The 25,461-nt window shown below is 38.0% G+C and overlaps 2 protein-coding genes across 5 annotated transcripts in view; one reads left to right on the forward strand and one right to left on the reverse strand.

Moving 5' to 3' along the window:
* BLTP3B (bridge-like lipid transfer protein family member 3B) overlaps positions 1-3,489 on the reverse strand; it is a 116,262-nt gene extending 112,773 nt beyond the window's left edge. For all 3 annotated transcript variants that reach the window (XM_036086034.2, XM_078076460.1, XM_078076461.1), the window contains exon 1: positions 3,202-3,489. In XM_036086034.2, the coding sequence (XP_035941927.2) occupies positions 3,202-3,245 (44 nt within the window). In that variant the 5' untranslated portion in view covers positions 3,246-3,489. The remainder of the gene's footprint in view (positions 1-3,201) is intronic.
* A 7,361-nt stretch (positions 3,490-10,850) lies between these two features.
* ACTR6 (actin related protein 6) overlaps positions 10,851-25,461 on the forward strand; it is a 29,912-nt gene continuing 15,301 nt past the window's right edge. For both annotated transcript variants that reach the window (XM_078076462.1, XM_036086031.2), the window contains exons 1-8: positions 10,851-10,987; positions 13,001-13,118; positions 13,530-13,598; positions 15,185-15,308; positions 16,592-16,727; positions 16,819-16,875; positions 24,717-24,815; positions 24,910-24,988. In XM_078076462.1, coding sequence (XP_077932588.1) covers positions 10,920-10,987; positions 13,001-13,118; positions 13,530-13,598; positions 15,185-15,308; positions 16,592-16,727; positions 16,819-16,875; positions 24,717-24,815; positions 24,910-24,988 — 750 coding nt within the window. In that variant the 5' untranslated portion in view covers positions 10,851-10,919. The remainder of the gene's footprint in view (positions 10,988-13,000; positions 13,119-13,529; positions 13,599-15,184; positions 15,309-16,591; positions 16,728-16,818; positions 16,876-24,716; positions 24,816-24,909; positions 24,989-25,461) is intronic.

The raw sequence follows: 25,461 nt of genomic DNA on the forward strand, positions 1-25,461 counted from the left end.
CACTTCTCTTAAAATATAAGTAGTCCAACCCCCACCCCCACCACACACACACACACACACACACACTCTCTCTCTTTCTCTCTCTCTCTCTCTCTCTCTCTCTCTCCCATCACCCTCTTGCCCTGCCCCCTTGCCCAATCCCCCCAGCTCTGCTCCCTCTCTCTCCCTCCCTCCTGTTCAGTTTCAGATCAGTTCCAAGTACACAAACTATTTTTATTAATAATACAACAGATGCTTAGGATACAAACTAAACAACAATTAGGCAGGGAACAAGTATACAGATTTACACTTCTCAAATAGTTCAGCATTTACTTAAAGCATTTATTAATCTCTTAAGAATTTCTCTTTTATACTTTTCCACTATGCCAGATTCTCAAGCTCCTATATCTGCCAAACACTGGTTTTAATGTTAGAATTTCACCATACTTCAATCTCAAGGCTCAGAGTAAGCATTCTTTCTCCTGTTGGTTCCTATAAAGTCTTATTCCTTACTGGAAGACCCCATATAGAAAGGGTCATTTTCCTAGTCCTTCCTTTCGAAGACAACAAAGGCTCATTTATTCAATGATTCAGCTACCTTCCTAAAACCACAGGGAAACTGGTCATACCCAGTATCTGTGATAATACTGGTGGCATATAGTCTTACCTCAGTTAAGAAAACGCAAAGGAAAGTCAATGCTTTGGTGCCATTCATTAAAAAAATAGTTGAGTGCCTACATTATGCTAGACTCAAAACAAAATCCCTGCCATTATGTAGTTTACATTCAAGTGAAGAAGACAATGAAAAAGCATATATATATATAGGCAGAGAAGGATGAAAGGGTGGTCAGGTAAGGCCTCCTTTGAGGTGCCATGAGTGCATCAACTGGCCACAAGAAATGTCTATTACTGCAAGATAATGTGTTCTAAGTATTTCCTGTTAAAAATTATTAAATTGTCCTCCAGATGATTACTTCAATATAGAGACATCTTTAATACTGGATAATTTGTAAAATTAAGCTTGACCCCAGGTAATTTCAAAAGTTCACCCCTACTTGAATAACTAATTTATCACAACACCCATCTTATTTCATCTATTGTCGTCCTTTACATTTATAAATAACTATTATTCTTAGGAGATGACAGCAGTAAGATTAATATATGAATATGAATTTGATACTCTTCAATCACCTGAGTTGTTTTGAAATATGAAATAACCAAGAATTCAAGTGTTTTCAAAAACTCACTTCTGTACTCAGCCATAAAAAAGAATGAGATCTTGCCATTTGCAACAACATGGAGGGACTTAGAGAGTTTTATGCTAAGTGAAATAAGTCACACAGAGAAAGACAAATACCATATGATTTCACTCATATGTGGAATCTAAAGAAGGAAACAAACAAAAAGCAGAAACAGATCCATAAATACAAAGAACAAACTCATGGTTGGCAGAGTGAAGGGTTGGGGGTGGGCAAAATGGGTGAAGGGAAGTGAGAGGTACAGGTTTCCAGTATGTAATGATTAAGTCACAGGGATGAAAGGTAGAAAGGTAGAAAGAAAGAGAGGTAGAAAAAGAAAGAAAAGAAAAGAAAAGAAAAGGAAAGAAAGAAAAGAAAGAAAAGAAAGAAAGAAAGAAGCATACCAATGACCAAAGGTGCAAAAACAAAAATCCTCATCTCTGAAAAAAAAAATCCTCATTATTATTTACCACAACGGTATTAGAAATCATACAGATTAAAAAGTACTCCTAAGGACTCAATTCTGAATATGTGAAATAAGCCATCACCTTTGCTATTAATTTTTAAGAGCCTTTCTCAACTGGAGTTCTACAAGAGAATTAAACTAACACCTTAAGCCACTCATTGATTGAATTAACTTTCTTCCCAAGCATCTGGAATGGAACTAGGCATGTACCATCATCCTTGGAAGAAAAACAGTCAAATCATTTTCTGTAGGTCTCAATTTTCTTGTGGAATGGAGTATGAAAAAGGCTAGAGGACATCTGATTAAGTCAGACATTACCTAAATAATAATTAAAAAGATAAAACCTTTTTCCAAAATAAGATAATTCAGTATCAGACCATATGTACAATATTAAAACTTTCCAATTAGTGATATTAAGAAATGTATATTCATAAATGCTGCTATAATTTGCTACTTTAAAAAAAAATGTTATATCTTAATGTTTTAAGTTTAGATAACATTTGCTGATTCACAGAAATATTGATTTTGTTCCCCAATGTACAACCTGTGGTACTCAATGATCTGGAGAATCAAGAATTGTCTTTACCATATAAACATACCATACCCAAGTTTTTTCTTAATATCATTAACTTACAAATAACAGAGAAAAGGGTCATAACCAAGTGCTTTGAATTCGCCGTTAACAAGTTGGAAACAAGATCCCACATTTAGCCTGTGTCTTGAGACAAATATGGAGAAGTCAGAAGTAACAAACTGCCAGCTTTACTGAGTCATGTTTCTGACTAAAACCGCGTTATGAAATGGAAAGAATGACAAGTATTGTGTTTATCACCACAGATGTTGACTACCTTAATTTATGGATCTCAAATTTTAAAAAAACAAAAAACTGTTTTGCCAGAATGATGTGGAACTAAAACGACTCCAGAAAGAACTTGCCCAAGCTGGGAACTCTGGCTATTTACCTAAAACAAATCCTAACTGTGCAAAGAGGCACACCCTCTAATGCATTAGAGTGGGAACCGCGAGGTGGGGTGAGTTCAGAAAATAACAAGGTTAACATTTCACGGAGAAAACAAGCCTCAGCCCAAAGAGTCCAAACCGCTCCAGACGCCCTCGGTTAGCGCTCTGCTCCGAATGGAGGCGAGCACGGAGCTCGGATTCACCCTGCCACACAAATCCCCAGCCTCCGCGCAGGACCGCCCAAGCCGGGTCCCCGGGACGCCCCCAGACGCCGCGTCGGGGAGCGATCTCAGCGCGCTGCCTCCCTCCGCCGCCCTCCACGCTGCTCCGCGAGCCGGCTGGGGCAGAACCCGTCCAGGGGGCCGACTCTTGAGGCCAGAGCCCGGCGCCGCAGGCGGGAGATCGGGGCCGCGACCCCCTGCCCCAGCTAGACCTGGCAGCTCAAGAGTCGCCTCCCGCACGGCTACCAGTCCCCGCCGCCCCCGAGGCTGCGAGCAGCCTCCCGAGACGGCTAGGGCGGAGGCGGACTGGCCTCCCAAGCCCGAGGCTCTAGCTGACCTGGAGAGGTGCTTCAGGATCTGTTTCTTGATGAGCCCAGCCATGGTGCCGCGGCAGGAGGCGTCGCGCTCTCTCCGCGTTTCTCACTGCCTCCTCTCTTCGTGGCCGCCTCCTTGTTGTCCGGACTAACCCGGCCGGAGGAGAGTCGCCTGAGCGCTCACGCCCGGGAGAGACCAGAGGCCCCGGCCGAGGCCACAGCCGCCGCCGCTGGTGCCGAGGACCGCGAGCATCGCTCTCAGGCCGCCGTGGCCGCCGCCGGCGCCATCTTGGCTGCAGCATCACCTAAGAGACCTGGGGGAGGGCGGGGCGGGGCGGACTCGGCGTGGGGCGGGGCAACGCAGGCTCCGACCCGCGCGGAAAGTGTGCTGCCCCACCACCCTTGTCCGGGACTGGACGCGTGTCCTTCGCCGCCTTGGTGCTACTGGGTGCTTTGATTCCCAATCCCAGAACCTTCTTGTGCTTTATAGTCCTCCCTCTCCACTCTGGTCTTGTTCCGGTCTCCATCACTGAGTGCTCCGTCCACATCCTACTTTTAATTTTTCAGAATTTGGGGCACAAACTACCCTGCTTGCTTTGCTCTCTACCTGGTCTACCTAGCTTTCTTCATATTCTTGCCTCAGTTTCTTCTCGTTTTCTAAGATATACTGCCCCCCGCCCTCCCCGCCGCCCCATACTATGATCTAATGTTTTCTCTGGTGATTCCAGTTCTAAGGGAACTAGAAGTTGACAACGTGTCTTAAAAGAGTTCAGGACCCGGGAATTAGAAGTCCCAAACTCAAGTCCTGGCTGTATTGTATTCTAGCTGTTTTAACCTGGAGAAAATAATGTCCTTAGTTTTAGCCTTAATCATCTATAAAATAGGTTAATAATGTATTCTTTACCCACTTCTCTAGGTTGTTTTATCTAAGAAAATAAGAATGTAAAATTTCACTTGAAAGTTTCTATAAAAAGGAAGGAAATTCTTGAAATAGAACTATTACAGCTCTGAACCTCCACCTCACCCAGCCCCAAACCAACATTTTCAGAGGTGAAAATGACCACCCAATGATGTCTAAAGGAGGAAAAGAAATTACACTACGTCTGAGGGATGTATCAGGAAGAAATGTGGTTATGGGTGGGGGAGAGGAAGTAGTTCACATATAGTACAACAATCTGGCTCTTTTTGTAGAACGGAAAGTTGATAGTGCTTTGACTACTCACTTAACGTTCTTCATGCACTATAAATTAGGCACTATTCAAATATCTAGGGTTGCCTAAACAAAAACAAACAAAAAAAAACCTTGTTCTGTCATCAAAGAGTTAGCAGCCTAGCAAGGAAAGTAGTAGACTCCTAGTGCTAAGACCTTGAGCTTTGTCACTAGACTCAGTCAAATGCTACCTCAGCCATTTTGTGGCTATGTAAACTTGGGCAAGGTATTTAATCTGTCAGCCTCAAGTACCTCATCTATTGGAGATAATATTAATAGTTTCTAACTCAGAACTTTGTGAGGTCTAAATGAGATTATGCATATAAAGTTTTCAACAAAGTGCTCTTAATAAATGCTATTTTTTTTTTTTAAAGATTTTATTTATTTATTTGACAGAGAGAGACACAGCGAGAGAGGGAACACGAGCAGGGGGAGTGGGAGAGGGAGAAGCAGGCCTCCCGCAGAGCAGGGAGCCCGATGCGGGGCTCGATCCCAGGACCCTGGGATCATGACCTGAGCCGAAGGCAGAAGCTTAACGACTGAGCCACCCAGGTGCCCCAATAAATACTATTATTATATAATAATAATAATAACAATTGTTATGCAAATTGTTATGAGAACACAAAGGAAGGAGTGATTCTCGTTCCACCTTAAGTCAAAGACAGATTTACAGTGGAGATGTTATTTCAAAGATGAGACTAAATCAGCTTAATGTGTTAGTAGAACTGACCTTGAAGTCCAAGATTTGGATATAAAACCTAGCTCTGCAGGTTTTTAGCTATGTGATCATAAGAAAAGTATGGAACGACTCAGCCTCCACGATGGTTGTTGTGAGGGTTAACCAAGCTAATGAAGGTTAAGTAAGTATTTAAGAGACTTAAGAGAGTGCCAGACACAATAGCATGGAAGCTATTATTATTAATTTACTAGCCACAAGAGGATGTTCCAGGCAGGTGGAATTGTCAAAGTTCATGGCTTATAAATGGCAAGTGGCCTAATGTGGCTAGAACAAAACATGGATTCCTTTTCAAAGTAGTAAGTATTAAAGAATCTCATAGCTTAATAATTAGAGTTGTAGTATAGTTTAAAAAAAAAAACTCAACTGAGCAAATCTGAGAATTTAATTGGCTTTATTAAGCAATTCATGAATTGGGGATCATCCCACATAGCAAGTAGAGGGGAGCTCCCAAGAGAGTTGTATAAAATAGAAGGTATTTGTAGGAAGGAATTTACAGGAAGTTATTATCTAGAAAAGAAAGAGAAAGAAAAGATTATTTCAGGCAAGGGGCAAGGTTACCTTCCCTTAGGGGAAAAGGCCTAGAGTCCTATTACCTTATCTTCTTGGGGGGGGGGGGGGAGGCCTGGGATGAGGAGGGACCATGTGATAGATTACCTCATTGGTGCAGACCAGAAAATTCCAGGCTCATTGGCTTAGAATTCCACACCTAGAGAGGTTGAAACTGCAATTAAGTCTTGGTTTCCTGTGATGCTGACTCTACCTTGAGCCTGTGGTTTTTACTGAGTTTTTACTGGTTTTACCAATATCTTTTTACTGAGAAAATACATTTTCAATTTTTCTCTCCCTGGTTTGAAGGAACATATGTCAAAACCACTGTAAAATCAGTGTTTTAAATTAATTTACATTTTCTTTTTTTTTAAGACTTTATTTACTTATTTGAGAGAGAGAGCATGAGGGGCAAAGGGAAAGAGACGAGCAGACTCCCCACTGAGCAGGGAGCCTGTCACAGGGCTCAATCCCAGGACCCTGAGATCATGACCCGGGCCAAAGTCAGTTGCTTAACCAACTGAGCCACCCAGGCACCCCTTTACATTTTTCTTAATTGTTATTTAATTACCAAAGTATAATTTCCAAAAAGTTAAAAACATGACTATCATACAGATATATAATGAATGTGCACCAAAGATTTATCAATTCATATTAATGCAAAAGCCAACAAATAGGATATAGAGCTAGTTCACTCATTAATATGACTTAAATAAATCTGTTACCCATGTTTATTATGTACTTATAGCAGAGTCATATTTTTAACTCTTTTAAAATTATATAAGCAGAATGAGATAAGGGTCCATGGAAAAAGACATCACTTCCTTCACATAAGAAAAGTCATTTTAGGGGGCTCCTGGGTAGCTCAGTTGGTTAAGCATCTGACTCGTAATCTCAGCTCAGGTCTTGATCTCAGGGTCTTGAGTTCAAGCCCTGCACTGACCTCCACCTACTCGAAAGAAAGAAAGAAAGAAAGAAAGTCATTTTAGGCTCCCAGCCATCTTCTGAAAGAGTGTGAGAACAAATAGCCACTTCAGGTGAAGAGATAGCCTAACCATATTCAAAAGTGAAGACTGACTCTCTCTCAAATAAATAAATAAAATCTCAAGCAAAACAAAAACAGGGGCGCCTGGATGGCTCAGTTGATTAAGTGTCTGATTCTTGATTTTGGCTCAGATCATGGTCTCAGGGCTGTGAGATAGAGCCCTGCATCAGTCTCCATGCTCAACCGGGAGTCTGCTTGAGATTCTTTCCCTTTCCCTCTGCCTGCACATGCTCTCTCTCTTTCTCTCAAATAAATAAATAAATAAAATCTTCAAAAAAAATTTAAAAAATAAAATAAAATGAAAAAGTGAAGATTGACCTGATTCATACACTTACCTTTCACAATCTGAGCTCCTTTGAGCACCTGGACACCAGACCAACTAGAGCCAGAGAATTGATGATGCTGACCCTTACCGCCCTTCCCACTTTGACCTGGAAATCTTAAAATAACTTTTTATAACCTTAAAATAACTTTTGCTCCAATTCAATGCAATATTCCCCATTGCACAAGCCCCTTCATGGATATGTATGTACCCTTAGCTTACAAATTCACCAATTTTGTTATTCGGAAACACTGCTTTGGGAAAGAGCCCTGGGGTTCTCCTTCACTTGTAAGTAAAACGTTTGCTTTTCCTATTTTTTGGCTTGATTGTGTCATTTGCCTGAACACCCACCAAAAGGCAAACCCAGTTTCACATAACAATTACACATTGCCAAAATATACATGTATATGAAAAGTGTTAAAAAGAAAACCATTGGCCCCAAATGAAGTCCTTTATGCTAGACCATGTCACAAAACCGATACTTAATAACTAACCTAATTAAAGTTTCAACCTCCCTCAGAAATATAGTCTTAACTGGTTGGTCAGGAGTTTTCTGACCGGCACCAGTGAGGTAATCTGTCATAAGGGCCCTCTCCATTCCCCCAAAAGGAACATGAGGTAATCCACCAAATAAGACCCCATGCCCTTCCCCTTCAGGGAACTTGAGCTTTCCTGAAACAATCCTCTCTTTTCCTTTGCTAATAACTTCTTGCGCCACCGTTCTTCCTATAAAAACCTTCCATTTTTGGGACGCCTGGGTGGCTCAGTTGATTAAGCGGCTGCCTTTGGCTCAGGTCATGATCCCAGGGTCCTGGGATTGAGTCCCACATTGGGCTCCGTGCTGAGTGGGGAGCCTGCTTCTCCCTCTGCCTGCCACTCCCCCCTGCTTGTGCTCTCTCTCTCTCTCTCCCTCTCTGTTAAATAAATAAATAAATAATCTTAAAAAAAAAAAAAAAAACTTCCATTTTTGTACAACTCCTCTCCTAGGAGTTCCCCACTAGTTGCTAGATTAGATATTGCCTGGGTCATGAATCTTTCAAGAAAGCCAAAAATTTTTTTTAGGAAAGCCAATTAAATCTTCAAATTTACTCAATTGAATTGTATTTTAATAAAAGTAACACATGCTTGAGATTACTTGTGCTAAAATCTGGCAGGGAAGAGTGCATGGTGTGAAGGTGAATAGACTCAGAATTTTTACTGAATAGTCTTGTGCTGAAAGTTGGCTCATACTGGCTCATGAGAACCAATTACATATATCTCTTCCCAACTCTGTGTTCAGAATTTGGTGACTTCAGGATAGCTGGAAATCAGCCATTGTGACAGTATTTATAACACATAAAGTGATAAGCCCTACAAATCAGGGCTCCCCCCCCCCAAGATCTGGTTGTTGAACATTTACCAGCACACACTGTAAGATATAAGATTGCAAATATATGGACATTTTATCTGATTTAGAAAAATACTTGCTGATAATTATGCTAGCAGTACAGAAGACAGATCAGAATGAGAAGAGAACGGAGGCAGAAAGGGCATTGAGAAGGCAGTGGCATTATTTCATGTGAGAGATAAGGCAGTATCAGGAGAGACGAAAGGCCAAGGGCAGATTCCAGAGAGTAAGTCTGGGATTGGGGTTGAAGGTAATTGAGGTATTTAGCTTGGGGTTTGGAACACACCATTAATATAGATAAGTAATTAGGTGGAACAAACTGTTTTGGAGAAAAAATTCAGTTTTGGATTTGTTGCTATTAAAGTTATCTTAGGATACCTGCGTAGAAACATTCAGGTTACAGTTGGGGGTGGAAATTCTGCTTTAGGATTTGTCATTATTTAATGGCAGCTGAAACCAACAACAAAAATGATCTTGATCAAGGAGCATGTAAATGTTGAGGAAAGCAAAAAGAGAAGCTTAAAGGAGAAAGGGCTGATAACCAGAAGGAAAGAGCATATTTTAAAAGACGAGAGCTGGACAGAAATGATGGCAGCTCTATGACGTAAGTTTTATAAAACACTCTTTACATGTTTGTAGTAAGAGATCTTATCGATTTAAAAATAAATTAGAGAAAATACAATGACTAAAATTGGACATAATTAACTTTGGACATTCAATGACTTTTTAATACAAAGGATAGACACCAATAGAATAGAGTGCTTGACTTCAAGGAGTTTGCCATCTGTGCATGTTAAGAGACTGATTATATGTGGGCACCTGGCTGGCTCAGTTGGTGGAACGTGCGACTCTCGATCTAGGGGTTGTGAGTTCCAGCCTCACCTTGGGTGTAAAGATTACTTAAATAAAATCTTTAAAAAAAGAGAATGATTATATGACAACAAGATGACAATGATGATGATGATTACTACTACCAGGGACTTCACTTTTGTCATTTGCTATTCATAAAACAATTCTGCAAGGGAGTGTTATTAATATTACTCTATTTTACAGATGAGGAAACTAAGGCATAGAGAGATTAACTAGCCTGGCCACAGCATCTAGTAAGAGCCAGCATTTGGCCCAGGAGTTTGAATACAATGACTGCACTATTAGTCACTATCTCTTTGATTTCAATACTAGTCCATAAATTTAAAGATTAAGTTATTTAATATATGTATAAACGTCTTAGAAAGTTTACTCGCAGGTATTAAGCACTTTGTGTTAACCATTATCATCTTCATCTCGCAAGGTTACACAGCCAATTTGTGGTGGAGTCTGTATTCTGATAAAAAATTCATTTTCTTATCCATTATTATATATAGGAGTTAACCCGGGGCATTACAAGAACACATAGCAGCACCTAATTTTAAGAGTGAGAACAAAGTAGTGTGAGATGGCAAGAAACCTTTTTAGATAGGAATGATGGAGCAGTGTTATGAAGAACAAGTAGGCAGAGGAAGAATATGAATGAGTAGAAAAGCAAGGCAGTTGATGGAACAGCATGTTTGTAATTTAAGGGTGGCTGGACCCTACAGTCGAATGGGCATTGGCGGGAATGAGGCTGAAGAGACTTCATGTCCAATTCCATGCTGTTTATGGTTTTGCACTTTATTCCTTGGGAAATGTCACTGAACAATACGACTCGAAAACACACACACACACACACACACACACACACACACACACACAGAGGCACAAAGCTATAGGTTCACCACGGAGATTAGAAGAAACTTTTTTTTTAAAGATTTTATTTATTTATTTTTTAAAGATTTTATTTATTTGAGAGAGAGAGACAGAGATAGCCAGAGAGAGAGAGCAGGTGCGGGGAGGAGAGGGAGAAGCAGACTCCCCGCTGAGCAGAGAGCCTGACATGGGGCTTGATGCCAGGACTGCGGGATCATGACCTGAGCCGAAGGCAGACGCTTAACTGACTGAGCCACCCAGGCGCCCCTTAAAGATTTTATTTTTGACAGAGAGAGACACAGCCAGAGAGGGAACACAAGCAGGGGGAGCCGGAGAGGGAGAAGCAGGCTTCCTGTGGAGTCAGGACCCCGATGTGGGCCTCGATCCCAGGACCCTGGGACCATGACCTGAGCCGAAGGCAGACGCTTAACGACTGAGCCACCCAGGCGCCCAGATTAGAAGAAACTTGTAGGAGCGAGTCAGTATGCGAAGTAGAGGACAAATACGCAATGCAATGGGCGAAAAAGCACTGAGCTGTTTCCACTCTTGTTGGATCTCTCCCCGACGTAAACCGTTTAGACTGAGAACTGCACAACCCCCAGACCCGCAGCCAGAGAGGGGAGTCTCTGGCGTCCGGCGTCCTCAGTTGCTAAGGGAGACCGGAAGCACCCTTACGCTCCGCCCCGCAAACCATAGAGTACCGGAAAAAGCGGGAGCGGAAGTGTCAGGAGGAGAAGGCGGCGGCCGGCCGTTTGGTTCACGTTAAAATGACGACCTTAGTGCTGGATAACGGAGCCTACAATGCCAAAATCGGTTACAGCCATGAAAATGTGTCGTAAGTGTTCTCTCGGTCCTTAGGACAAGACAGACGCCTAGTGGTTTCACAGACTACCCTTCATCTCAAGATCACAGTAAACTGCAAATGTCTCTACTTGGCCCTAACCTGCGCCAGAGGGATGCTCGGGTTGGAGCTGGCCGACTGTAATGCTTTGAACTGGTACTTTGGTGTTAATTTAGGCTACGCGGCGCCGGAAGTGGGACATACGTTTCCTTTCGTAACAGGAAATAGCTCAGGAAAATAGGCTTCTAGAGAAGCGGTTCCTGATGGAGGGTTGCGTACAGAGTTGATGAACCCTCAGGAATCGTGGACATTTATGTGTATATACATATTCTTGAGGGCGCAGTTAGGGCTTTCATCATATCCTCAATGGGTTCTGTGACCCCCAAAAAGTTAAAAACAGTTCTTACTGATTGGAGACGTTGAAGGCTTCGTGTCTAAGCCCTTCGTAGTGCTCATTGGCTGACCCGGTTGATAGAGTTGATTTAACAGAATTACTACAATGGCATTCATTAAATATATATGTTATATATGTATATAGAGAGAAGAAAAGATGCTTTTCTTCTGTAATGTTTACAGAGGATTCCCCCCTTCCTCCTTTCCTTTTTTTCTTTTTTAAAGAGGACAATCAAACCGCGTAGGAATGTAAATTGTTAGTCTTCTGGAAAATGTTGTTGGCAATGTGTATCATTGTTTTTATCCTTTGACACAGTAATTCTGTTATCAGTCACCTAAGGAATAAGTTAGAAGTGTTTGATAAGAGTAAATACAGGATGCTCTATATTATAGGCATTGTGTATGGTAAAAAAAAAAAAAATGGAATGCAAGCTGAATAATCAATAGAAATTTGACTAAAATTATAATATAACCATAAGATTGACTACAGTGCAGTTTTTAAAAATCACGTCCCCCTGTCGCCGGATGGCTCAGTGCATTGAGCATCAGACTCCTGATTTCGGTTCAGGTCATGATGTCAGAGTCTGGGATTGAGCCCGGTTGGGGTCTGCACTCAGAGGGGAGTTGACTTGAGATTCTCTCTTTTCCCTCTGCCCCAACCCCTCCTCGCCCCTGCACTCTCTCACTCTCTCTCTCTCTAAAATAAATCTTTAAAGAAAAAATCATGTCCTCAAAGAATATTTAAACATATAGAGAAATGACAGCATAGTAAATGAAATAAGCAGATACAAAACATTTTTACGTTATCCCAGTATCCTTTCCCTTTCTCTCTCCTCTCTCTCTCCCCCTCCCTCCCTCCCTCCCGCCCTTCCTCCCTCCCTCCTCTCTCTCCCCCCCTTCCCTCCACACACATGTGCACATGTATGGTTGATGATGACTCTAGTTTGTCTTCCTAACCAGATTGTAAGCCTATGGTGGGCAGCAACCATATTTAAAACTACTTCTTACTTCTGTAGCCTGTAGTGTCTGCTAATTGAAAATCTTTGGCATCCTAGAGACTTAGTTTTAATGGCAAGAATTTTGAACCTGTAAATCTTTTACCAGAGTGGTATTAAGATTTCCACATTAGAGGGGTGTCTGGGTGGCTCAGTCAGTTAAGCATCTGCCTTCAGCTCAGGTCATGATCCTGGGGTCCTGGGATCAAGCCCCACAGGGCTCCCTGCTGGGCGCAGAGTCTGCTTCTCCCTCTCCCTCTGTGTGCTTGCACTCTCTCTCTCAAATAAATAATAAATCTTTAAAAAAAAAAAATTTCCACATTAAAGCCAGAAAGACCAGGAACTTTACCTAAGCTCTGACTGTCATCTGTGTGATAGCAGGATCAATACCCACCTGGAAGGATTTCTTAAGGATTACTTGAGAAAGATAAAGGGTCCAGTGTAGAGTCTAGTGCATATTAGAACTTAAAAAAAAAAAAAAGACATTTTTTAATTATTCGAAGACAAAGTGGGAAACACTGGTTGTGGATATTTTTTGTCACGGAGGGGGGTGGTTAAGTAATTGTATTTTTTGGAAGTGAGTATTTAGGGAATAATTATATTATTTCTTTGTTTATAGGGTAATTCCTAACTGTCAGTTCAGGTCAAAAACAGCACGTCTTAAAACTTTTACTGCTAACCAGATAGATGAAATAAAGGACCCTTCTGGACTCTTTTACATCCTTCCTTTTCAGAAGGTAATTCAGTTATATGTCATTTCTAGCAATGTAGACCTAAATGTAAAGACAGTTTTTAAGTGTATAATTAGGATTTTGTATGTATGGAAATATTTTTAGATCTCTGAGAAAAAGTTATTTAAATTTTAAATAAGATCTTATTAAAACCAAAAATTGAAATTAAGTTGTCTTCGTAGCAATAAATGACCATGACTTAGTTACTGATTGTGGGTACTGAATTTTACTTCTTTATGTTAAAGCTAAATGAGATGAACACATTAAAAAAAAAAGTAAGTATGGAGTGGCATCTCCTTAAACAATGTTTGAGTAGTGAACGTAACCATAAAGAGAAATTAGTGGTTTAGACTCTATTAATATGATTTTTAAAAACTATTCAAATATTTGTGATCATTTATACAAGAATTTTTTTAGGGCTACTTGGTGAATTGGGATGTTCAAAGACAAGTTTGGGATTACCTTTTTGGAAAAGAAATGTATCAGGTAACAAATTGGAGTATGTATTCAAATTTCTATTTCCATGTCTTATTCAAATGAAAAGTTACAGCAATAAGAATTAGTAACTCATGTTAATGCAAGAACCAACAGGATAGGATATAAAGCTAGTTTATGCCTTAATATGACTTAAATAAATCTGTTGCACATGTTCACTGTGTATTTATATTGGTCATATTTTTAACTTTTAAAAATTATATATACTGCCAAAATATACATATATATGAAAAGTAGTACATGCTTGAGATTACTTGTGCTAAAATCTGATAGGGAAGAGTGCATGGTATGAAAGTGAATAGACTCAGAATTTCTACTGAATAGTCTTGTGCTGAAAGTTGGCTCACACTGGCTGATGAGAACCAATTACATGCGTTTCTTCCCAACTCTGTGTTCAAAGTTTGTTGACTTCAGGATAGCTGGAAATCAGCAATTGTGACAGTATTTATAACACAGAAAGTGGTAAGCCCTACAAATCAGAGCTTTCCCCCCGCCCGGAGATCTGGTTGTTGAACATTTACCAGCACACACTGTAAGGTGGGTTGAAGGGGGGGATGAGATTGCAAATGTATGGACATTGTTTCATAGGCAACGTCAAGTCATGGAAGGGAAGACTTCTGTGGTGAGAGATACGTTTGGGGAGGATGATCAGATTTCTGATTTAGAAAAATACTTGCTGATAATTATGCTAGCAGTACAGAAGACAGAATGAGAAGAGAACGGAGGCAGAAAGGGCATTGCGAAGGCAGTGGCATTATTTCATGTGAGAGATAAGGCAGTATCAGGAGAGAGGAAAGGCCAAGGGCAGATTCCAGAGAGTAAGTCTGGGATTGGGGTTGAAGGTAATTGAGGTGTCTAGCTTTAACTTTTGAATATGTTTCTAGTATACATTTAAGTCACTAATATACTGTTCTTAGTTTTGATTTTTTAAATATTAAATAAGTATAAATGAATAGAAGTAGAATTTGAGGTTAAGGGAGTTTGTGTGAAACTCAAGATTATTCACGTCTACTAGTAGACCAATTCACTATCTCATTTTTATTTTCACAATAAAATATTTTTGTCCACATAGCTGAATTGTGAATATTATGTGAGAATTTTGTGCTTTTAATGTCTGTAGTGTAACTTTAGGTATAGTGAATGAATATTCAGTTTTTAATGCTTCTTAAGAGTGTGGGAGAGAATTATGTAAACATTAAATATGCTAAAGCTTCTGGCCTTTTAACTTTGAAAACAAAACATCTAATGCTTGAAGTTATATTGTTCATTATGTTTGCATACTGATCTTCAAACAATCTGATAGTACCATTTTATTAATGCTATCATTAAGAGACTTAAAATTAAATAATAAAGTGATGAATTCTGTAATCAGACTTCTGGGTTCAAATCCTAGCTATGACCCTAACTAGTTACATGAACCTTGGTAACTTATTCAACTCTTTTGTACCTCAGTTTGCCAGTTAAATGGGGTTATTGTGAGGATTATTGTGAGGATTTAATAAGTTTGTTTATATATGTAAAACAAGTGTTTTATAACTACAAAATTATAAAACTTGTGGGATTTTTTTCTCTCATAGGTTGATTTTTTAGATACCAATATTATTATTACAGAACCATACTTTAACTTCACTTCAATTCAAGAATCAATGAATGAAATCCTATTTGAAGAATATCAGTTCCAAGCAGTCTTAAGAGTAAATGGTGAGTTAAAGTTTTGATTGGAGTTAATTAATGGGAATATGGATATGAATAGGGTAAAGAGAAACACTTAAAATTGAAGAATATTGGGTGACATTCTTTTAGATTTCAAGAAAATAAAACATGGAATTTAAAAATTAGATGGACTCTTAGAGATTATCTAATCAGACTTTTCTTCATCTTAATACTAGTACAGTATTTTCTCCCTAATGCAGTTACTAGCCACATATATATTTTTTTAAGTGATCTCTATGTGGGGCTCAAACTTACAACCCTGAGATCAAGAGTCACATGCTGTACCAACTGAACCAGCTAGGTGCCCCACTAGCCACATATTTTTAATTTCTAAAAGATTATTGTTTCTGAGGTAGTTACCTCTTCTGCCACTGATGTGTTTGCTATCATTATTATTATTATTCATTGAAATAATGTTAATAGCTCAGCCTGCCACTATGTGGAAAAACAATCTGAAAATAACATCCAGAAGTAAGTTTATGAAAGACTAGAACTACATTACATGACTGTACAATGAAAGTATTCAAATATTTAGCTTGCATAATTTAAGTCCATATGAGTGATATTATACTATAATGGTTAAGAGCACAGTCTCTAGAACAGTGTTCTTCAAGGGTGATTTTGCTCCTTGGGGACATTGGCAATGTCTGGAGACATTTTTTGTTGTCACAACTGGGAGGGTGCTATTGGCATCTAGTGGGTAGAAGACACAGATGCTGCAAAACATCTTAAAATGAACAGGAAAACCTCCAGCAACAAGGAATTACCTGGCCCAAAATGTCAGTAGTTTTGAGGTTGAGAAGCCTTGCTCCAGAATCACACTGCCCAGGTTTGAATCTTGGCTCTGTTGCTTTCTAATTGTATGACATTGGGTATATTATTTAACTTCTCTGTGCTTCAGTTTCTTCATCCATAAAATGGAATTGTTGTGAAGATTAAAACACAAATACTCGTGGAGTTTTTAGCATAGTGCCCAGCATGTAATAAATGCTCATAATTAAGTTATAGTGTTAAAATAATTAAGTCATGAATATTTACCTTTAAAAATTGATCACAAAATTTTAAAAATCACATTTACCACAAAAATGTGATGTTTTAGTTTAAATGCTTCAGAGGGTTTGTGACAATTATGAATATTATTTTAAATTAGCCTATAGAAATAAAGGAAAGTTTTTGTCTTTGTGCTTGCCGTAATTTGTTGCCATTCTTTATTGCTTTAAATTAAGTACACTTTTATTTAATGCAGTTTTTTTTAATCTTTTTCTAAATAGCTGGTGCTCTCAGTGCACATAGGTATTTTCGAGATAATCCTTCCGAATTGTGCTGTATCATTGTAGATAGTGGATATTCCTTTACACATATAGTTCCTTACTGTAGAAGTAAAAAGAAAAAAGAAGCAATTATTCGGTGAGTTGTATTCAATTTTCATGTTTTTCTTAGGTTAAAACCGAATGAAAGGTATGATAAACTGAACCAAATTTGAATTCTCCCTTTTTAGGATAAATGTGGGAGGAAAACTCCTAACCAATCATCTAAAGGAGATCATCTCTTACAGGTAATACATAGCTTTGATTTGGGGGTGGGGGGGCAGGGTTTGGGTTGACTGCTGTTGATGAACTTTTTAGTAATTACAATTATTCTTTAACCATTAGTTGTAACTTCAGGCAACAATTCTATATTATTGCTTTAAAAACCACATCACATATATAAATGCAAATAAAGTTCAAATTGAAAAGCTTTCTAGTCAGGTGCCTGGCTGGCTCAGTCAGTGGAGCATGCAGCTCTTGATTTGTGGGTTGTGAGTCTAAGCCGCAGTAGGTGTAGAGCTCATTAAAAAAAGAAAAAAACAAAAAACAAAAGCTTTCTAGCATATAAAATGCTAGTGTCCACCAAAATTTGGATATTTCCGAATTCTAGGGAGTTTAATATGTTTAATATTTTAAAATTATAGAAGTTATAAATATTATACATTATAAAACAAATTAAAAATGCATTTAAGGAAATCAGGGTTTCAAAGGAAAATAAATCTACCTCCCCTTTCTGTCTCTCATGTCAATTCCATTCCACACAAAGTATGGTCTTTACACTGTATTTATCTATTATATTTTTAGTCTCTATGAGCCTTAATAATATTGATATTTCTGTTTGTGAATTAACCAATATTAGTTGACTATCCATCGTTAAAAGATGAGGAATTAGTGTACTTAGCCACATCCCAACTCTTCTCCCTTTCCTAAATTTTGTTTATGCTATTATTTTAATTTTGTTTAAAAACTTAAGTGAGATTTTTTGTTTTGTAAGTAAAATTCTTAAATCTCAATTTTTCACTACATTAACTTTGGCTGGTATGACCCCGTCAGTATCTCTTAGCTCCCCTCTATGTCATGTGAGAAAATAAGTGAATCTGCATTTCCTTCCGCCTTTCCTTCCACGTTTTCCTTCTTTCTTCTGTCAGATGTACCATTATTTTTTGAACAGCTCTATTGAGATATAATACATATCCACACTATTCACACATTTAAAGTGTACATTTTCAATGGGTTTTAGTGTATTAGAACATTTTCATTACCCCCAAGAAAGACCCACTCCCCTTATCCTTCCTACCCAGCTTTAGCACATTGTAAAAAACTTTTTATTTTGAAATAATTACAGACTCAGGAAGTTGTAGAATAGTACATAGAGCCTTGTGTAACCTGAGTAACATGTTATATAACTAATACAGTATCAAAATGATAAAATTGACGCTAGTATAATTGTTTCCAGTTTTCACCATTTTTTACATGCATTTGTGTGTATTTCTATGCAGTTTTATCCCATGTATAGATTCATGTAAACACCACCACAGTTAAGATGTAGAACTATTCCATCACTCCAAAGGAACTCCTTTGTGCTACCCCTTTATATTTGCTTCCCCACCACGTCCCTCTCCCCTAGCAATCTCTAATTTGTTTTCTACTTCTATAGTTTTGTTATTTCTAGAAACAGAATCCTATCATATGTAAGCTTTAGACAGTGACTTTTTTCATTAAACATAATGCTATACCATTTCTTCTTAATTATTGAGATAACATTTGCATATGATTTTTTACTGTAGTTAAGTCTTGCCTTGCTTATACATTAATTCTAAAAATGGAAAGCTCATAAATAGCATATACAGTGTTAAGGTTATATGAATGTTATTCATTGTAGAACCAAACAGAATTGGGCTTGGTTTTAAAAGGTTTAGATATTTAGTTCCTATATCCCCATCAGATTAAAAGCAGCAAATTTGAAAGGCAGAGAAAGTTGAGACAGATGAGAATGTTAACCAAAACCCAGGCAGTCTGAGTCTAGAGCCTGTGCACTAAATCATTCATTCTTCCATGCTGACTGAAAAAAATTCATATATATTAAAAAGGGTAGGTGTTGAAGTTGAACTTGAAAAGAACAACCTGGCAAGAATACTTAGAAATAGTTTTGGGAGGGGCGCCTGGGTGGCAAGGTCGGTTAAGTGTGTCTGACTCTTGATTTTGGCTTAGGTCATGATCTCAGGGTCTTGAGATCAAGCCCTGTGTAGAGCCCTCTGGCGGGCTCTGCGCTGAGCATAGAGACTGCTTAAGATTCTCTGTCTCCCTCTCCCTTTGCCCTCCCCCCCGCCCCCCACCGCTCACACACTCACACTCTCTCTCTCTAAAAGAATAAAAATAAAAAGTTAAAAAAAATAGTTATAGGGTGCCTGGGTGGCTCAGTCGTTAAGCGTCTGCCTTCGGCTCAGGTCATGATCCCAGGGTCCTGGGATCGAGCCCCGCGTCGGGCTCCCTGCTCCACGGGAAGCCTGCTTCTCCCTCTCCCACTCCCCCTCCTTGTGTTCCTTCTCTCACTTTGTCTCTCTGTCAAATAAATAAATAAAATCTTAAAAAAAAATAAAAAATAAAAAAATAAAAAAATAGTTATGGAAAAGAATAATAGTGAAAGGAGACTTTCTCTAGTGGATGATAAAGGATTTTAAAATTGTAATAATTAAAGTGATACTTAGATGAGAATTAAATGATAGATCAGACAGACTGAATAGTTAATTCTGAATCAAACATTGTAAAAAATATATATATAAATATTGATTATTCAGGAAAGGGTACAGGGAAAGTTGGTTATTTGGAGAAAAATTTTCCTTTGCCTCATACACTAAAGTCCAAATGGGTTTAAGACTTAAATATAAAAATAAAACCACAACAAGAAAATATTTAACTGAATTGTTAAGAATAAAAATAGTAGAAGCAATAATAAAGGATATAATTTTCCTACATCTTTTTTTTTTTTTTAAAGATTTTATTTATTTAGGGGTGCCTGGGTGGCTCAGTTGTTTAAGCATCTGCCTTTGGCTCAGGTCTTGATCCCAGGACCCTAGGATAGAGGGAGCCTGCTTCTCCCTCTCTCTCTGCCTCTCCCCTCTGCTCATTCTCTCTCTCTCTCTCTCAAATAAAAAAAAAAACTTTAAAAAAATATTTATTATTTGAGAGAGAGAGAGAGAGAGAGAGAAAGTGGGAGCGGTGGGGAGGGGCAGAAGGAGGAGAGGCAGAGAATCGAGCAGACTCGGTGCTGAGCACAGAGCCCAATGTGAGGCTCGATCTCATGACCCTGAGATCATGACCCAAGCAGAAACCAACAGTCACACGCTCAACCAAGGCACCCCGGTGCGCCCCACATACAACTTTTAGCTTGGTGATGGAGCACTGGGTGTTATACGCAAACAATGAATCATGGAACACTGCATCAAAAACTAATGATGTCCAATGACTGAGCCACTCACGTCATGATCCCAGGGTCCTGGGATTGAGCCCCACATCGGGCTCCCTGCTCTGCGGAAAGCCTGCTTCTCCCTCTCCCACTCCCCCTGCTCGTGTTCCCTCTCTCGCTGTGTCTCTCTCTGTCAAATAAATAAATAAAATCTTTAAAAAAACCCCAAACTAATGATGTACCGTATCGTGACTAACATGACATAATAAAATTTAAAAAAAGAAAAAAGTAAACTTTTTATTAAGGTAAAACATACAGAAAAATTTACAAACGTTCAATGTACAACTCAGTGAATTTTTAAAAACCGAATACACCCAAGTAACCAGAACACAGCTCAGGCAGAATATTACCAGCACTCTAATCCCTCTTTGTCCTCTTCTAGTCTGGAAAACCACTGATTTCAAGCATTCGTGAACAAAAGTAATATAAACCTGAGAAATAAGCTTGAAACAAATATGACACCGGGTTGTTAATCTTTAATATATTAAGGGCTCTTATCAATCCTCAAGAAAAGCACTACCTTGGTATACAGTGGCTACTAGATGATTCTCAGAAAACAAATGGCCAGTGGCACAGATAGATAATCATTAGAATTACATACAGTCAAAGGATATAAATGGATAATTCTCAGACATAAAAAATGTTAAACATCTGTACTAATTACAAATTCAGTTAAAATATTGAGCATTTATTTAGGAGGTTGGGATATACGAGTTAACAAATAAGAATTTCTCTTTTTTTCATGGCACGTCCTAGTAGAAAAATGCAAATTAAAATACCACAACTTTTACAATCCAAATTAATAGAATTTTTTTCAAAAGATGATGTTGCAAAAAAAGATAATGTTGCAGATTGTGATGCTGGCTGCTGATTAGAGCATAACTTGAAATAACTTTTCTGGTAAACAGTTTGGCAATACACTAAGATACTAACAGTATTTCAAATTCTGTGTCCTAGAGTATGAATAAATAATGAGATAGTCTGAGATACAGATAAAAATACCTGTATTGCATCAATTTTGAGTTTTCTCACATCTCTAGTTGGGATGGATCTTCCAGTTGTTGGTACCTTAGAATTGTCATAGTTAAATTATCATCTTTTCTTCTCTTTGGTGCAGTAGTGAATCTTGCAGTAGAATATGGCATATATGAAGATAACAAAAAGCAAAAGGAAGTAATAATGTTTTTTACTTAGTGTAAGGACTATGCTAAACACTTTACATGTGCAATTAGAATCATTTACTTTTTACAGATGTGTTAAGTTGGTGATCTTATTATTACCCTTTTAGAGTTGAAGAGATTGAGTCCCAAAGAGGTAAAGTAACTTGGTTGCTAGGTTGTGATTCAGCCAAAGTCTCTGGGGCACCTGGCTGGCTCAGTCGGTAGAACATGTGACTCTTGATCTCAGGCTCATGAGTTCAAGCCCCATGTTGGGCATAGAGCCCACCTAAAAAAAACCAAAAAACAACAAAACCAAAGTCCACGTTTATAAACACACAAGTATCTTTCCTCCCTGATCTAAACTTCCAACACTAGGAACATTAATAAATACATTTTAATAGATCCTCTAATAAATATTATGGGGCAGTAAATAACCATATTTTTAAAGAACGGTAGCATAAGAAAATGTGAGATGATATTGAGTCTAAAACAATAAGTATATGTAGTATATATGTGTAGAAATAAATATTCAGAGGGAATAACTTCACATTTTTGTTATATCTTTTTTTGTATGTTTTTTATTGAAGTATAGTTGATACAATGTTAGATTAGTTTCAGGTGTACAACATAGTAATTTGACTACTCTATACTTTATGCTGTGCCTACTATGAATGTAACTACCATCTGTCACCAAAAAATGCTATTACAGTACATTGACTATATTCTCTATGCTGTACCTTTCATCCCTGTGACTTACTCGTTCTGTAACTGGAAGCCTATACCTCCCACTCCCCTTCACCTATTTTGCCCATCCCCCTACCCTCTCTCCTCTGGCAATCACCAGTTCTCTGTATGTATGGGTCTGTTTTTGCTTTGTTTTGTTCCTTAGATTCCATATATAAGTGAAATCCTGTGGTATTTGTCTTTCTCTGACTTACTTCATTTTGTATAAAGCCTTCTGGGTTCATCCATGTTGTCACAAATGGCAAGATCTCATTCTTTTTTATGGCTGCTTAATATTCCATTGTGTGTGTGTGTGTGTGTGTGTGTGTGTGTGTGTGTATGTACATACCACATTTTCTTTATTCATTTACCTATCATTGGACACTTGAGTTGCTTCCATATTTTGGGTATTTTAAATAATGCTGCAGTAAACAGGGGTGCATATATTTTTTCAAATTAGTGTTTTTGTTTTCTTTGGGTAAATACCCAGTAGTGGAATTACTGGATCATATAGTAGTTCTATTTTTAATTTTTTGAGGAACCTCCATACTGTTTTCCACGGTGCTTACACCAGTTTGTATTGCCACCAACAGCACATGAGTTTTTCTTTTTCTGTATTGTTACCAACACTTACAATTTCTTCTTTTTTTGATACCAGCCATTCTGACAGGTGTGAGGTGATATCTCATTGTTTTGATTTGCATTGAGAAGATGCATTGAGCATCTTTTCAGGTGTCTGCTGGCCATCTGTATGTTGTCTTTGGTAAAATGTCTATTCAGGTCCTCTGTCCATTTTAATCAGATTATTTGTTCTTTTGGTATTGTGTTCTAAAATTTATGTATTTTGGAGATTAACCCCTTATCAGATAAATATTTCAGATAAATCATTTGTAAATATCTTCTCCCATTCAGTAGGTTGTCTTTTCATTTTGTTAATGGTTTCCTTCACTATGTGAAACACTTTTATTTCAGTTTACTCCCAATAGTTTATTTTCGCTTTCATTTCCTTTGTGTGAGGAGGCATATTTAGAAAAATGTTGCTAAAGCCGATGTCCAAAAGATTACTGCCTATGTTTTCTTTAAGGAGTTTTATGGTTTCAGATCTCACATTTAGGTCTTTAATCCATTTTGAGTTTGTTTTTGTATATGGAGTGAGTTTTCCCAGCACCGTTTATTGGAGAGACTATCTTTTCTCTGTTATATATTCTTGCCTCCTTTACTGTAGATTAATATAAGCATGGGTTTATTTCTGGGCTCTATGTTGTTCTGTTGATCTATATGTCTGTTTTTCTGTCAGTACCATACTGTTTTGATTACTATAGCTTTGTAGTATATCTTGAAATCTGGAATTACGATACCTCCAGCTTTGTTCTTTTTTTTTTAATTTTATTTTATTATGTTATGTTAATCACCATACATTACATCATTAGTTTTTGATGTAGTGTTCCATGATTCATTGTTTGCGTATAACACCCAGTGCTCCATTCAGTATGTGCCCTCTTTAATACCCATCACCAGGCTAACCCATCCCCCCACCCCCCTCCCCTCTAGAACTCTCAGTTTGTTTCTCAGAGTCCATCGTCTCTCATGGTTTGTCTCCCCCTCCGATATCCCCCCCTTCATATTTCCCTTCCTACTATCTTCTTTATTTTTTTAACATATAATGTATTACTTGTTTCAGAGGTACAGGTCTGTGATTTCAACAGTCTTACACAATTCACAGCGCTCACCATAGCACATACCCTCCCCAATGCCTATCACCCAGTCACCCCATCCCTCCCATCCCCCACCACTCCAGCTACCTTCAGTTTCCTGAGATTAAGAATTCCTCATATCAGTGAAATCATATGATACATGTCTTTCTCTGATTGACTTATTTCGCTCAGCATAATACCCTCCAGTTCCATCCATGTCATTGCAAATGGCAAGATTTCATTCCTTTTGATGGCTGCATGATATTCCATTGTATATATACACCAGATCTTCTTTATCCATTCATCTGTCAATGGACATCTTGGCTCTTTCCATAGTTTGGCTATTGTGGACATTGTTCAGCTTTGTTCTTTTTCAAGATTGCTTTGGCTATTCAGAGTTTTTTGTTGTTCCATATGAATTTTAGGATTATTTGTCCTACTTCTCTGAAAAATACTATTGGCATTTTGATAGGGATTACATTGAATCTGTAGATTGCTTTGGGTAGTATGGACATTTTAATAACATTAATTGTTCTAAGCCATGAGCATGGAATATCTTTCCATTTGTTTGTGTTGTCTACAGTTTTTAAAAGCATCTTTGTTTTGCTTATTAACCTTGTGTTTCTTGGGTTCACTCATCAGATATTTATTAAACATCTAATATGTGTCAGGTACTGTGTGCTAACTCACTACTATGATCAGAAAAGAAAGTGCAGAGAGTTAAGTCATTTTAGCAAGATTCTATTCAGAATGGTTGGAGGCGGAAAAAGTTTGCTCTCTAATAAATGTTACCTTATTTAAAGCCTTTGTTTTCGTTTCTTTCTGCAAACTGGATTAATATTTGCCCTCAGAGGGATAATGTGGAGATTAAATTTAGTGGAAGTGTGATTATTCTATAAAGTTGAAAATATTTTACACATTCAGAGATTTAATATTTTAAAAAATCAGTTACCCAAAGATTTAACTCCAGAAAAAATATTTTAAGTAATTGTAAATTATACTTACATTTTTCCATTTCAAATTTTACAGTTTTTATTTCTGTTTAGGCAGCTACATGTTATGGATGAAACACATGTGATTAATCAAGTGAAAGAAGATGTGTGCTATGTGTCTCAGGATTTTTATAGAGATATGGATATTGCAAAGTATGTATAATAGTAATCTAAGAATTAGAAAGTTGATTCTTGGGTAATGCTATACATAGTTAATTATTTCACAAGTCTCTATTTTATTTTCCAGGTTGAAAGGAGAAGAAAATACAGTAATGATAGACTATGTTTTGCCTGACTTTAGTACAATTAAAAAGGGCTTTTGTAAGGTAATTTTAAAAATCCTAAATGACATTGCTTGAAGTGACCACCTCAGTCAGATCTGAAAAACATCTAGCTGGATTTGGTAGAGTCTAACAGAGTTGTTGATAATTGCTTTTCTGCTGACCATTTCTCCAGACACAAGTGTATAAATAATTAATCAATATCTCATTAAAGTTATTTAGAGAAAGAACCATCAGCTGAATGATAGCACATGGGAAAAATCTGGAGATAGATAGTATCATTATTTATATTATGGTTAATCCTTTTCTGTTTTCTTAAGAATTAGTTTAAATCCAGTTAGAAGTTGGTTATTTGCCAGTTGTGAAAGTTATTGACATAGCTGACGTGGCTGAATTTTACTTGTTTGGTCTGATATGATCAAATTATAGTTGAAAAGGGCAAAATCCGGTGTACTTTCAAAGTGTTGAGAAGCAGTTTTTCTTGGATGTCAAAATAATTTCTCCTTATCTTTGATCAG

This window comes from Halichoerus grypus, chromosome 6 (genome assembly GCF_964656455.1).
Source record: "Halichoerus grypus chromosome 6, mHalGry1.hap1.1, whole genome shotgun sequence".
Lineage (NCBI taxonomy): Eukaryota > Metazoa > Chordata > Mammalia > Carnivora > Phocidae > Halichoerus > Halichoerus grypus.